This window comes from Hemitrygon akajei, chromosome 8 (assembly GCF_048418815.1).
Source record: "Hemitrygon akajei chromosome 8, sHemAka1.3, whole genome shotgun sequence".
Taxonomy (NCBI): Eukaryota; Metazoa; Chordata; class Chondrichthyes; order Myliobatiformes; family Dasyatidae; genus Hemitrygon; species Hemitrygon akajei.
The window spans coordinates 156,949,951-156,964,874 of record NC_133131.1 but is presented as its reverse complement, the minus strand read 5'-3'; the positions used below and the strand labels follow the sequence as shown (position 1 = coordinate 156,964,874).

The 14,924-nt window shown below is 40.3% G+C and overlaps 1 protein-coding gene across 3 annotated transcripts in view; it reads left to right on the top strand.

The window, feature by feature from the left end:
* The first annotated feature begins 1,351 nt into the window (after positions 1-1,351).
* The window catches only part of rbm33a (RNA binding motif protein 33a), a 184,464-nt gene continuing 170,891 nt past the window's right edge, over positions 1,352-14,924 (top strand). For all 3 annotated transcript variants that reach the window (XM_073054888.1, XM_073054889.1, XM_073054887.1), the window contains exons 1-2: positions 1,352-1,573; positions 6,312-6,390. In XM_073054888.1, coding sequence (XP_072910989.1) covers positions 1,555-1,573; positions 6,312-6,390 — 98 coding nt within the window. In that variant the 5' untranslated portion in view covers positions 1,352-1,554. The remainder of the gene's footprint in view (positions 1,574-6,311; positions 6,391-14,924) is intronic.

Here is a 14,924-nt window from a genome sequence, read left to right as displayed (position 1 = left end):
TCACGTCAACTCTATCTATCCCTCTCAACATTTTAAATACCTCGATCAAATCCCCCCTCAACCTTCTACGCTCCAATGAATAGAGACCTAACTTGTTCAACCTCTCTCTGTAACTTAAGTGCTGAAACCCAGGTAACATCCTAGTAAATCGTCTCTGCACTCTCTCTAATTTATTGATATCTTTCCTATAATTCGGTGACCAGAACTGTACACAATATTCCAAATTTGGCCTTACCAATGCCTTGTACAATTTTAACATTACATCCCAACTTCTGTACTCAATGCTCTGATTTATAAAGGCCAGCGTTCCAAAAGCCTTCTTCACCACCCTATCTACATGAGACTCCACCTTCAGGGAACTATGCACTGTTATTCCTAGATCTCTCTGTTCCACTGCATTCCTCAATGCCCTACCATTTACCCTGTATGTTCTATTTGGATTATTCCTGCCAAAATGTAGAACCTCACACTTCTCAGCATTAAACTCCATCTGCCAACGTTCAGCCCATTCTTCTAACCGGCATAAATCTCCCTGCAAGCTTTGAAAACCCACCTCATTATCCACAACACCTCCTACCTTAGTATCATTAGCATACTTACTAATCCAATTTACCACCCCATCATCCAGATCATTTATGTATATTACAAACAACATTGGGCCCAAAACAGATCCCTGAGGCACCCAGCTAGTCACCGGCCTCCATCCCGATAAACAATTATCCACCACTACTCTCTGGCATCTCCCATCTAGCCACTGTTGAATCCATTTTATTACTCCAGCATTAATACCTAACGACTGAACCTTCTTAACTAACCTTCCATGTGGAACTTTGTCAAAGGCCTTGCTGAAGTCCATATAGACTACATCCACTGCCTTACCCTCGTCAACATTCCTCGTAATTACTTCAAAAAATTCAATAAGGTTTGTCAAACATGATCTTCCACGCACAAATCCATGCTGGCTACTCCTAATCAGATCCTGTCTATCCAGATAATTATAAATACTATCTCTAAGAATACTTTCCATTAATTTACCCACCACTGATGTCAAACTGACAAGTCTATAATTGCCAGGCTTACTTCTAGAACCCTTTTTAAACAATGGAACCACATGAGCAATACGCCAATCCTCCGGCACAATCCCCGTTTCTAATGTCATCTGAAAATAAACATAACCGATTATGGGCAATATTTAAAAAAAGAATCTCAATGGCTAGAACAGTTCATTTAACCCCGTACAAATAAAACTAAACTTTCCCACACTTAGTCTCAATGGAGTTTGTTGACTTCCGTAATGCCTGAATTTGTCGGTACGCATGCGCGACAACGAAGTCAGTCTTCCAGTATTCCGTGATGCAACGGGGGGGGACGGTGCAAATCCGCCATGTTGTGATTTTCTCTCTGGAGAGAGACGAACCGGCGGGGGGAAATTATTAAAAAAAAGAACGAACATATCAGTCCTGTCTTTCCTCTGGTTTGCTGACTTGGTGAAGCACGGATTGTGGTTAATGCATCACCGAGGATAAATAGAAGAACAACGACGGTCCCCTCACGATGGCCTCCAATGCACAAGGTAACTGATGGCTAATGTTAGTGACAACATCACAGGCCGTAGTATTGTAGGGTCTTCGTGTTAGGCGAGGGTCGCGGTGACTATGGAGAGTAAAACCTTCTTGCGGAAAAACCCCGGTATCTGTCCTGTTTAGCCCTAGTGGCCTGTGGAAGGCGGTGGTCTCAGTTGTTTACGGTGCCGCGGGCTTTGTGATTTAATCAGTGCCCATCGCCGCTTTCTCCCTGTTGTGTACGTGAGATATTGGGGGTGGGGGGGGGGGGGGGGACGCGCGGGCGTCGGTGGTGGAAGAGCGGCTATGCTGCTGTTTATGATTCGCTTTTTACAGGAAATGTGTTGAATGGTCGGTTATAGACTCTTTCCCCCCTCCCCTGGATTTTTCCCGATCCCCATTCGCTTGAGTCATTATTCAAAATAATTCCGAATACGAGTTTAACATGGCTGCCATCCCTGAGAGTTGCAAATAGCAGTCTGTCTAAGCTGTTGGTCCTTTGTGATTTATATTTTTATTGGCTTTTAATTCCTTTTTGTTTGTTGTGCTTTAAACCTTGGGATCAAAACTTTCCATAGGTTTCAATTAATGATTAGTTTTTCGTGATTTTCCTCTTCATTGACACTTGCTGTCACTTGTGTTTGGTTTGGTTCTGTGACTTTACCATGACTTCCATTGTCACCATATTAACTGAAAGGAACCTTAATTATGAAATGGAATGGTACAAGCAGCTGTAGTCAGACTTTTGTCCCAATCTGATTCTATGGCGATTGTTAGATTTTGATCCCTAAGAAATTAAGTACTGATTTAATAAATTGCATATTTTTATTTTAACTTAATCACTTTTTCTTACTTTACTTGATATGTGAATGTACACCTGATCTTGATATGTGAATAATGAAGCACTTATGGATAGCCTCTTGTTTATATATAAAAAATAACGCGATGGCCTAGTGTTTGGCAACTGAAATTAAAACTGAAATGATTTTAAGTATCCAGTAGTTCTGTAGAAAGGGAAACACTCCAGTCTTCCAGATGTTGCAAAATGGAACAAAAAAGAACAGCTAGTATTTTTTTGTTCATTTTATGCTGTCAGATCTTTTGACATGAACAGCATTTAAAAAAATTCCAACCTCCTACTAAGGTGGTCAGTAATAGACAGGCATGTATGTACTTGTGGTTCCGAATCTTAGCTGTGTCTTTTAGTTGAGAACAACATAATTAGAATGGGTGTCACTTGTTTCTGATTCCTTACATTAAAGTAGTTTGGTTATTTTAAACTACTGAGTGATTCAGATTTTGGCCATTCAAAAAGGTTATCATTTGTGCTGACAAGTTGAATATTTTAATCAGACCAAATGCTAATGGAAGTTAACATTTCTATAGTACACATATGTATTTTCTTCCTTTTTGGTGGTCCCTTGGTAGCAATTTTTGGCTTCTCTCTCTCTTGCTGTGTGTGCAGTGGTGACTGGATTGAAATGCAGGCTGGGCATCTTCCGCCAAAGGCTGTAGAGACTTATTGCACAGTGCCTTTTTGGATGCTGCTGTTCCTTTATCAACAGGCATGGGTAAAGAATTCGAGGATGATTCTTAGTTTGGCATAGCATTGTGTGTTAAAGCTTTTTCGTGTTCCTGTAAATCTTTTATGGTGAACAGTAACGTACGTGTGTGTGTGTCCGTCCGTCCATGTTTCCCAAGCTGGGTAGGCATCATCTCTGCTCAGTGCTTGAGGGTTTGGTCTCTGAGCATTCCTTTCTCAGTTGGCAGAAGCTTGGCCTTGTATACTAGAGGCAGTGGTGAATATCTGACTTTCTTGAGAATGGCCAAAACTATAGAACGTGTTCCAAGTTTTTCAGGGCCCCGTTATACATCTAGATTGAGGGGGGGAAGGATTGTTATTATGCTTTGGAGGACTTGGATCTCACATATTTTGTGCTGGAGCTTCAGTGAGGGAGTCAGTAAAGGCCTGGAGTTTATTCTTCAAACGTAAACTCAGACAAATGCTGGTTCTGAGCTGTAAATTGACTGGAATTGGAGTGTTTTTTCAGGAATGTAAGTGATGATTGGCTGAGTTTTTAATTTGCTGAAGATTAGATAATCTCCACTCTTGCAAGAAATGTTGCAGGTTGAGGGACAGTATTGCAGAGAGATAGTCTGCAAGGAGGGTTGTGCAATATTTGACCCCACCCTGCACTGGGATTGGGTAGATCCATGGCTTGCGTGTTACTGTGCAGAAGACAGAAGCATTTAAGCAGATCAGTGGAGTCAAAGGCTTTTGCCAGTTTCCACAGAGCCTTGTTGATCCGGAATTCTACTTTAATGAGGAGCTGTGTAGAGAGTTATGGGTTCTTGATCAGAAGAGAGCAGGTAGAAGATGTTGGAATTATTGAATTGCTGGTGCAAGGTGTTCTTGAATTGAAATTGATTCCAAATGTGTAAGAGAGAATGGAGGGGGTGGGTGAAACAACATATCTTCTATTGGCATCAGAAGGCTGAAGCTTCAGTTCATCCTAAAACTTAAAGATTGATAATTGGTGGAAAGGACAGAAAAAGTTTCAGCCAATAACGTATGGTTGGATGCATGTCCAATCCATATCTGGTTTAAACATACAAAGACCCATTCAGAGCTTATACAGGATCACCAGTTAGTGCTCACTGGAAAGAGCATGTCAAAGGGTTTTACTCTGGACTCAATCCTGGATGCCATCCTATAGTATATTAACAATAAGAATTATAATTTTCCTCAGTCCGGAAAGGGGTGGAAAAGGTCATCCAACAGCTGAAAATTGTGAGGAGGAGCCACACTGACCATTGTACGTGGCTTTCTTGTAGTATATCTGTACTTGGATAAAAACAATAAACCATAGGGTCTTCAGGGATGATGATTGAAAATTATTCAATTAAAAAAACATTAAATTAAATGTTAAAACATTAAGAACCTCACTGCAACATCTGAAGTTTCAGTGTTTAAAAATGTTCAGGTTGGCTCCAATCTAATTTCTAAGATTTATAGATACTTGAATAAAAAACTATGCAAAACAGTGTTTAGAAATGTTCTTGTGGAAAATAAGTGTAATTAATGTTCTTGAACTTCAGAAGAGTAATTTCTTAAAGTAATTGAAAAAACTGCAATCAATTGTTAAAATATCTACATGAATATCACTGTGTCCTAGAAAATTGAAATAGTAATACTCCATATTAATGTGTGATGCTGCTCTTTGATCTTCATTTCACAATTACTCCTTTCACTCCATTCAAGTTCAAACATCAGATTCATTTTTCTTTTCACTTTGAAGGAGGATCCAGGATTGCGGAATTCCTGGATGTTTTATTTACCAGTGAAGAGAAACATGTCAAATGTAAATATTTTAAAATGAAAAGTCATAATCAATTCCATTAGAGTATGGTGATAAGATAGCTTTGATTTAAATCCCTCTACTTAGGCAGGTTTTATTTCAGCTATGCTCTTGAGAAAGCAGGGCTTAAAATCCAAGCTTTTTGGTTCGTCAGTTGTGCACATGCAATCTTTGATATTTGATACTGAATTTAAGTTCTCCCTTAATCATCGGTTGTAGGTGACAACCTGATTTAATGTTAATTTAATTTATGTTGCCTCTTTAAAATTTCTTCACTGCTGTTTTAAAATGTGGGATTTGGCAGAAAAATATAGTTTAAGTAGAAAGTAAGAATAGTTCACAAAGGTGTTTGCTCTGAATGGTGTTGAATGTCTCAAGTTCAGGTTCATTCTGATGGACATACATAGCCAAGTAATAAATGCCAAGAACATTAGCTTTTAACAGCAGCGGCAGTAGTACATCACAAAAATGACAAACAAGTTAGGTAAGTTATACATAGCTTATGCGATAAAATAAAAAATAAGATTAGTCAATATTGCAAGTTGAGGCAAATATAGCCTGAGGTGGAATTAGTGTTTTTAATGTTGGTTCAAGAATCTGATGCCAGTGGGAAGGAGGTGCTGTTCAACCTCTGTGTGGGTCTTCAGAGCTCTGGCCTGATGGCAACAGTGAGAAGAGGGTATGGCCCAAATGGTGGGGGACCTTAATGATGGATGTTGCCTTCTTGAGACATCACTTGTTACAGATATCTTCGATGGTGAGAGCTGGAACTGGCCAATCCAGCACTCTCTGTACCCTCTTGCACTTTCGTGCAGTGGAGTTTCTATGGGTTACTGTGATGTATCCAATATTCAGAGGAATTGAATTTTCATACCTTATTTGATTTCAGTGAATTATACACTTGTTTTCATTCAGTTTGTGTTTGACCTGACATGAAGAGGGCCATCTATCATGGGATAAACAATTAAATACTAGTAACTTCTGCTTTGCTGATAATTGCATACTATAACCATTTAAGGTGCACATGTTTTTGTCAAGAACTTTAGAATCATAGATCAAAGGTTTTCGAATTATCTTTTTGAACAGCCCACCTCAACCAAATAGTTCATTCATGTGCCACAACAATAAAAACAAGTTCTCTTATTTGTAGAACTGCAATTTACTTTTAAAGATGTAGAGGTAGGAGCCTAATTTTTAAGGGTTGTGGACTCCACTTAGAAAATCAATGTAATCTAAGAAAAATATTCCAATAGTGATAATTTCCTTTCACTGTTAGATTACCTTTTACGTTTAAGGTCAGTAGTTTATCATTATGGTCTATGTGCTCAAGTGGTTGCTTTTTTAGATAGTGACTTGTGTTTAGTAACCTATATATTTGTTTTATTTTTAGAAGATGAATTTGACCAAGTTGATAAACCAGGTGCTGAAAGATTTCGGAGGAGACGACCAGCCAATGAAGAATGGGACAGGTAGTTCAAGTGTTTGATTCTTATAACTTTTTATATTCTACATTGTATTCTTTCAAGCAAAACCATGATACCTTGATATTATAGCTTTCATTGTGTCAGAATGTCTGGTTTAGGTAGAGCAAGGATTGGGATACTTCTCTAGAAATGTTTTTGGAAGAAGGTAAAGTTGAAAGTGAGCTCTGAGCCTTAAATCTCACAGAGTGGTTGCAATGCTTTTCCTAGCCCATCCAATCCCTGTCTTCACAGACTCCATACCTAGTGGATTCACAGCTACAGCTATACCAGGTTTTTGCAGTAAGTGGCTGGAGAGTGTTTGTCAGGTTCCCAACACAGCAGTGCTGCCAGTAAATCTATGTTATAATGACTCCTTTGGCTGCTCCTTCCTGAGTACAGTGTATCAGTGAATGTAAACGAGTTTGCTAGAAACAAAGCTTAAATTGAAATGGAAAATATAGCGTTATTACCAGTATATTTTGGTACATTCTTCTGGTTGTGGTCAAAGAATATGCAACCAGAAGGAAGATTAGTCAGTCTACCTTTCGTGCCAATGACCATGATGCATCTCTTCCTGAGGGACTGAATGCTTTCTATGCACGGTTTAACACAATGAATGATGTAACATCAAGGAAAGCTCCCTCTCCCACTGAGGAACAGCACCCTGTCTGGCTGCAGCTGAGGTGAGGAGGATTCTAGCCAGGATCAACCCACGCAAAGCTGCAGGGCCAGACAACATGCCTGCTCAGTTGCTGAGGGATTTTGTAGCTGAGCTAACAGAGATCTTAGCTATGGTATTTCTTTGCAATAGTCCACTATAGGCTTCAAGATTCCTGCCATCTTTCCAGTGTCCAAAAGGACTGGAACTGGTCTGAATGATTAACACCCAGTGGCATTGACCTTGACAATCATGAACTGCTTTAAGTGGCTGGTAACGAATTGTATAAAATCCCACCTTCCAGCTACTTTGGATCCTTACCAGTTTGCCAACCACTCAAATCAGTCCACTGGTAATGGTCCTCCATTGTCTCATCTAGATAACAATGACCCATATACTTGACTGCTGTTCATCAACTTTAGCTCAGTATTTAACATGATCGTCACTCAGAGGCTGGTGGGTAAGCTGTCCATTTAAAAAAAAATTGTTCTGATCATTGATGTTGGCAACTCTTTGAAATTGCAGTTTTTATTAGTTTTTCAAAACATTTTACAAAATTAAAAACCCCAAATCCCAATGAGGAGCATTAATACAGTGCAAGATTAAGCATACAATAACAATATGCTACAAAGGAAGAGAATTTAACAAAAAAGCACCTAAATTAAAGACAAGTGAGCTTAGTGTCCTCCCCAAGCCCCACAACACAAGAAAAAAACAACAACAACTCCAGACCAACCACCACACAGTATAAAGAGTATAAGTCCGGACAGTCAAACTCCCAGACTGAATACACTTAGTAACAGAGGATAATAATGCCTACTACCAGAAAAAAAAAGGGAGCTGAAAGCAAGGGACCGAAATGAGTGTTTACTGTAATAGTGGCTGCTCTTGAGAAGTATTAAGTGTTTAGAGTTTTGTCATTTAAAAAAAAATTCAATAAAGAAATAACCGGGTTGTAACGAACCAGTGCTATGCGGGGTCTGAGAGTGAGTGAGTGAGTGTGTGAGAAAAATAAAAAAGTAGTGAGGTAGTGTTCATGGGTTCAATGTCCATTTTGAAATCGGATGGCAGAGGGGAAGAAGCTGCTTCTGAATTGCTGAGTGTGTGCCTTCAGGCTTCTGTACCTTCTTCCCATTGGTAACAGTGTTAATGGGGCATGTCCTGGGTGGTGGAGGTCCTTAATGATGGATGCTGTCTTCCTAAGGCACCACTCCTTGAAGATGTCTTGGATACTACAAAGGCTGGTACCCATGATAGAGCTGACTAATTTTACAAGTTTCTGCAACTTATTTCAATCTTTTGCAGTAGCTTCCCCCCCCATACCAGACAGTGTTGCAGCCAGTCAGAATGCTCTCTATGTTACACTTGTAGAAGTTTTCGAGGTGTTTCAGTCGACAAACCAAATCTCCTCAAACTCAAAGTGAAATATAGCCACTGTCTTGCCTTCTGTATAGCTGCATCAACATGTTGCATCCAGGTTAAGTCCTCAGGGATATTGACACCAAGGAACTTGAAAAAAATTGTTCACTCGCTCCACTTCTGATTCGTGCATGAGGATTGTTTTTTTTTTATTCCTTCGTCTTATCCTTCCTGAAGTCCACTATCAGCTCTTTGGTCTTGCTGATGTTGAGTTCAAGGTTGTTGCTGCGACTCCACTCAACTAACTGGTATATCTTGCTCTTGCAAGCCCTTTGGTCATCATCTGAGATTCTACCAACAATGGTTGTATCATCAGCAAATTTATAGATGCTGTTTGAGCTATGTCTAGCCATTCATTCATAGGTGTAGAGAGAGCAGAGCAGTGGGTAAACATACATCCCTGTGGTGCGCCAGTGTTAATTGTCAGCAAAGTGGAGATGTTCCTTCCAGTCTGCATAGATTGTGGTCCGGGTGAGGAAGTCAAGGATCCACTTGCAGAGGGAGGTGCAGAAGCCTAGGTTCTGCAGCTTTTTGATCAGGACTGTAGGAATGATACCATTAAATGCTGAGTTATAGTCAACAAACAGCATCCTGATGTGGGTATTTGCATTGTCCAGGTGATCGAAGGCTGCCTGGTGAGCCATTGGGATTGTGTCAGTTGTAGACTGATTGTGGTGATAGACAAAATGCAGTAGGTTCAGGTCCTTTCTGAGACAGGTGTTGATTCTAGTCATGACTAATCTCTCAAAGCATTTACTGGGAGCATTGTGTATGAAGGGTCTAAAGTATTGTTGAGGATCCCTGCCACCCATCCCACAATCCCCTGCTATTATCAGGAATGAGGTACAGAAGCATCAGGACTAGGACTGTCAGACTGGATAACAGCTTCTTTCCTCAGTCTGCGAGACTGATCAATACCCTGTCACCTCCGAGATCTTGTCCCTAGGCAATGAATTGTTTACTGTTTACTTGCACTGCGCACTACATTTATGCATTTTAAGTAATTATTAACTTGATGTAATATTTGTCTCGTGTGCTGTGTGTGATATGTTTGTGGGTGCACTGTGGTCCTCGACCGTTGTTTGAATTGGTTTTTTGTTTATATATATAGCGATGTCCTATTGTTCACTTTTTGCTTAAAGGTGCTACTTGTGTTTTTAAAATTTGAAATGATGTTCATGTTGCAGAACTTGTATCAGACAAAGAATTAGCACTGATTATGGGAATGCAATTGTAGTTATGTTGCATGTTGGTCCATAGACCCTAGCTGAAACTGACATTTTAATTTATTATACTATGATGTAATTATTAGAATTTATTGACAATTTAGATCTATTACATATCATGTGAAATTGACATTCAATTTTTAGGATGACAAAAGTATAATGAAAAAAGTATGATGGGTCTGTTGACATATTGACAAAAACTTTTTTACTGGTTTAGATTGCTTGTTTCTATTTTTGACCTCAACCTAGATAATTTTTGCATAAAACCAATCGCTATCAGATTCCACCAAGTTGATTTTTTTAAACAAACTACTGAGCACAGCAAAGAAAGTTTCAATACATTGTTTTGGCTTCAGTATGTTTCATGTTTACTTAGATCTAGTGACAGTGAGAATAGGAATAGAAAGAGGTGGAGGATAAATGAGTGGCTGAGGGATTGGAGCAGGGGGCAGGGATTCAGATTTCTGGATCATTGGGACCTCTTTTGGGGCGGGTGTGACCTGTACAAAAAGGACGGGTTGCACTTGAATCCCAGGGGGACCAATATCCTGGCGGACAGGTTTGATAGAGCTGTTGGGGAGGGTTTAAACTAGTTTGCAGGGGGGTGGAAATCAGAATGTCAGTGCAGAGATTAAGGTAGAAGGACAAGGGCATGATGCTAAGAGTTCTGAGTTGATGAGGAAGGACAGGCAGGGGACAGAACATGATTGTAGCCAGTTAAAGGGGTTGAAATGTATGTATTTCAATGCTAGGTGTATTAGGAACCAGGAGGATGAACTTATAGCATGGATTAGTACGTAGAACTATGATGTTGTGGCCGTTACTGAAACTTGGTTGGAGGAAGGGCAGGATTGGATGATGCAGGTCCCGGGGTTATAAAAGGAATAGGATGGGAGGTAGAAAGGGGGGGGGGGGGGAGAGTGGCATTGCTGGTCAGGGATAGTATCACGGCTATAGAAAGGGAGGACGCTGCAGAAGGAGTGTCCATGGAGTCAGTCTGGGTGGAAGTCAGAAATAGGAAGGGATCAATCACTGTGCTGGGAGTAGTCTGTAGGCCCCCAAATAGCCCTCGAGACACCGAGAAGTAGATAAGCAGGCAGATTTTAGAATGGTGCAGGAAATACAGGGTAGTAGTTATGGGTGATTTCAACTTCCCTCATATTGACTGGCACCTCCTGAGTGCAAGGGGGATAGATGGGCCTGAATTTGTCAGGTGTGTTCAAGAAGGATTCTTGACACAGTACATGGACCGGCTGACGAGAGGAGAGGCTATACTGGATCTAGTTCTGGGTAATGAACCTGGTCAGGTGACAGATCTCTTGGTAGGGGAGCATTTTGGTGAGAGTGACCACAACTTCCTTAGCTTCAGCATAGCTATGGAAAGGGATAAAATCAGATGAAATGGTGAAGTGCTTAACTGTGGAAGGGCTAACTTTGAAGGGATGAGGCAGGAACTAGCAAGAGTAAATTGGAAACAGATATTCAAAGGGGAAAGCACAGAAGTAATGTGGGAGAAGTTTAGGGACCACTTGAGCTGGGTTCAGGATAGGTTTGTCCCACTGAGACAAGGAAAAAATGGTAGGAAAGGGGAACCGTGGCTGACGAAACATGAGGCAATTCGTGGAAAAAGGAAGCATATGTTAGATATAAGAAGCAGGAAGTAGGAGGGGCTTATGAGAAATATAGGGTAGCCAGGAAAGAGCTAAGGAAAGGACTTAGGAGAGCTTGAAGGGGGCATGAGAAGGCTTTGGCATGTAGGATTAAGGAGAACCCCAAGGTGTTCTACGCGTATGTGAAGAATAGGAGGATGACGAGAACGAAGGTGGGACCGCTAAAGGATAAAGAGGGCAACATGTGCCTGGAAGCGGAGTAGGTTGGGGGGTCCTAAATGAAAACTTTGCTTCAGTATTCACAAGTGAAAAGGATCTTAATCAGGATGAGGTTGAAGTAGAACGGGCCTGTGTGCTGGACAATGTGGAGATTACGGAAGAAGAAGTGCTGGATCTTCTTAAAAACATTAAGATTGATAAATCCCCAGGGCTGGATATGATAACACCCCAGGTTGTTGTGGGAATTGAGAGAAGAGATCGCAGGAGCATTAGCTATGATCTTGGAATCCTCTTTGGCTGCAGGGGAAGTGCTGGAGGACTGGAGAATGGCAAATGTAGTTCCCTTGTTTAAAAAAAAGTAATAGGGAGAAACCTGGGAACTATAGTCTGGTGAGTCTTACGTCGGTGGTATGCAAACTACTGGAAAGGATTCTTACGGATAGGATCTACGAGCATTTGGAGAAGTACAGTCTACTCATGGATAGTCGACATGGCTTTGTGAAGGGAAGATCATGCCTCACGAGCCTGATTGAGTTTTCTGAAGAGGTAACAAAAGAAATTGATGAGGGTAGGGCAGTGGATGTGGTCTATATGGACTTTAGCAAAACATTTGACAAGGTGCCACATGAGCGACTCATCCAGAAAGTCATGAGGCATGGGATAAGTGGAACCTTGGCTGTTTGGATAAAAAATTGGCTTAAAGGAAGAAAGCAGAGGGTAGTTGTGGAAGGAAAGTATTCTGCCTGGAGGTCGGTGACTAATGGAGTGCCGCAGGGATCTGTCCTGGGACCCCTGCTATTTGTGATTTTTATAAGTGACCTGGATGTAGAGGCGGAAGGATGGGTGAGTAAGTTTGCGGATGACACGAAGATTGAAGGAGTTGTGGATGGAGCTGTAGGTTGTCGAAGGTTACAAGAGGATATAGACAGGCTGCAGAGTCGGGCAGAAAAATGGCAGATGGAGTTCAATCTGGACAAGTGTGAGGTGATGCATTTTGGAAGGACAAACCAGAAGACTGAATTAATGGTCAGGATTAATGGACAGGATTAATGGTCAGTTACTTAAGAGTGTGGATGAACAAAGGGACCTTGGAGTTCAAATCCATACATCTCTCAAGGTCGCTGCACAGGTTGATAGGGTACCGGTAGTTAAGAAGGCCTATGGGATGCTAGGCTTCATTAACAGGGGGATTGAGTTCAAGAGTAGAGAGGTCATGTTGCAACTCTACAAATCTCTGGTGAGACCGCACTTCGAGTATTGTGTTCAATTCTGGTCACCTCATTATAGGAAGGATGTGGAAGCTATGGAGAGGCTACAGAGGAGATTTACCAGGATGTTGTCTGGTTTGGAGAACATGAAGTTTGGAGTCATATGAAGCAAGGTTAGCAGAGCTGGGACTTTTCTCTTTGGAGTGTAGAAGAATGAGAGGGGACTTGATAGAGGTCTACAAGATTATGAGAGGCATAGATAGGGTGGATAGTCAGTGCCTATTTCCCAGGGCACCAATAGCAAACACCAGAGGGCATATGTACAAATTTAAAGGAGGGAAGTTTAGGGGAGACATCAGGGGAAAGTTTTTTTACACAGAGGGTTGTGTGTGCCTGGAATGACTTGCCAGGGATGGGTGGTGGAGGCTAAAACATTAGGGGTATTTAAGAGCCTCTTGGACAGGCACATGGATGAAAGAAAAATAGAGGGTTATGGGGTAGTGTGGGTTTAGTACTTTTTTAAAAGGATTATATGGGTCAGCACAACATGGAGGGCTGAAGGGCCTGTACTGTGCTGTAGTGTTCTGTGGTACTTTTGTAAATTTTATGATAATGTTAATTTCAGTTGTGCAATCAATGCTAACATTTTTATCTGCAGCCAAACTTAGGTTTGCAGTTCCAGGCTGACTATGATGTCAGGTTCAGTGGACAAAATTTTTATAAGTATCAGTAAAATGAAATGCTGGATAAACTCATGTTTATATAATAGAATGGAAAAAAAGATGTACAAGTAAAAAATTTGTGATTGGAATAGACGTTGATCGGGTGGTGATTTTATCATTTTTGTCAAACACATAAATTGAGTTGAAATTGGCATGCACGCAAGTATTTGATCAAGTGGATTTATCAGAAATCTGAGAATACCTTTCATACAATACTCTTTAATTATGAAAGAGGCTACTTATGTAAAAGGCCAATGTTTTATTTTCTTCATGGTTTAAAAAAATCTTGGTCAAGTTAGATTTTAGAAGTCATCATAAGATTATAGAAAATCCGTGGAAAAGCAAGATGGCTTGAGAGAGCAATGGAAGAAGTGAATTCAATGTGATGTACTCAATTCAAGAACCCTCTTTAAATAGGACTTGATCTGCAACTTTACAACTTCATTGTTTCAGGATCATGAAATTTTGTTGATAGATGTGGTTCCAACTCATTTCCTTCCCTAGCGGTCTCCAAAAGCATATGATGTAGGAGGTACTTGTAACCTTTTCATAATCTTTGGCTCAGTCTAATTTTCATATTCATTTATCGTCAAGTACCAGAAGCATTTCTCGGTGTGGAAAACTCCATACAAGTCTTTACCACTATTATATTAGGAAACCAAAAATATAAACTAGTTAGACTGTGAATTGCTTACAATAAAGTATGATACTTGTCAATGCACCAAAAAGAGAACATGCTGGAGATATTTATCATGCCAGGCAGTATCTTTGGCTAGAGAAACAGTGTTTCAGGTTGATGACCTTTCATCAGAACTGTCAAAACATGAAAACTAAAATATTTTAAGTCAGTAAAGAGAATACCATCCTTGCAGCAACCTTACAAACAATCCATGATAAAGGTCTGGTTGGATGTATAAGTCAACTTAATGTGGTTGCTGATTTAGAGCCATTGATTCAAATTATTTTTGTTTTACTGGGTCTCATCAAGCTCTGAGCAAGGTCTTTTAAAAAAAATTGAAATGATTGCAAAATATGCAGACTTCACCGACTCGATATTTTTAGATATCACTCAGCAATTCACATAGCAAAACCGCCAGTCTTCAAATTAGGCTTGGTGAAATGGAACAGGTATGCTTTGACTATGTAAAAAAAATCTGCTTTGTTGAAGATAGATAGATAGATACTTTATTCATCCCCATGGGGAAATTCAACTTTTTTTCCAATGTCCCATACACTTGCTGTAGCAAAACTAATTACATACAATACTTAACTCAGTAAAAAAAAATATGATATGCATCTAAATCACCGTCTCAAAAAGCATTAATAGCTTTAAAAAGAGAGTATCTTGAATTTTGTGAGAAATATTGCTGATAATGCTTCATCCCAGGATCTGGGATTCATACAGCAATCTATAAGGAGAAGCACTGTCAACGTTTCGGGCCGAGACCCTTCATTCGGACGAAGTACAGTATTTACCA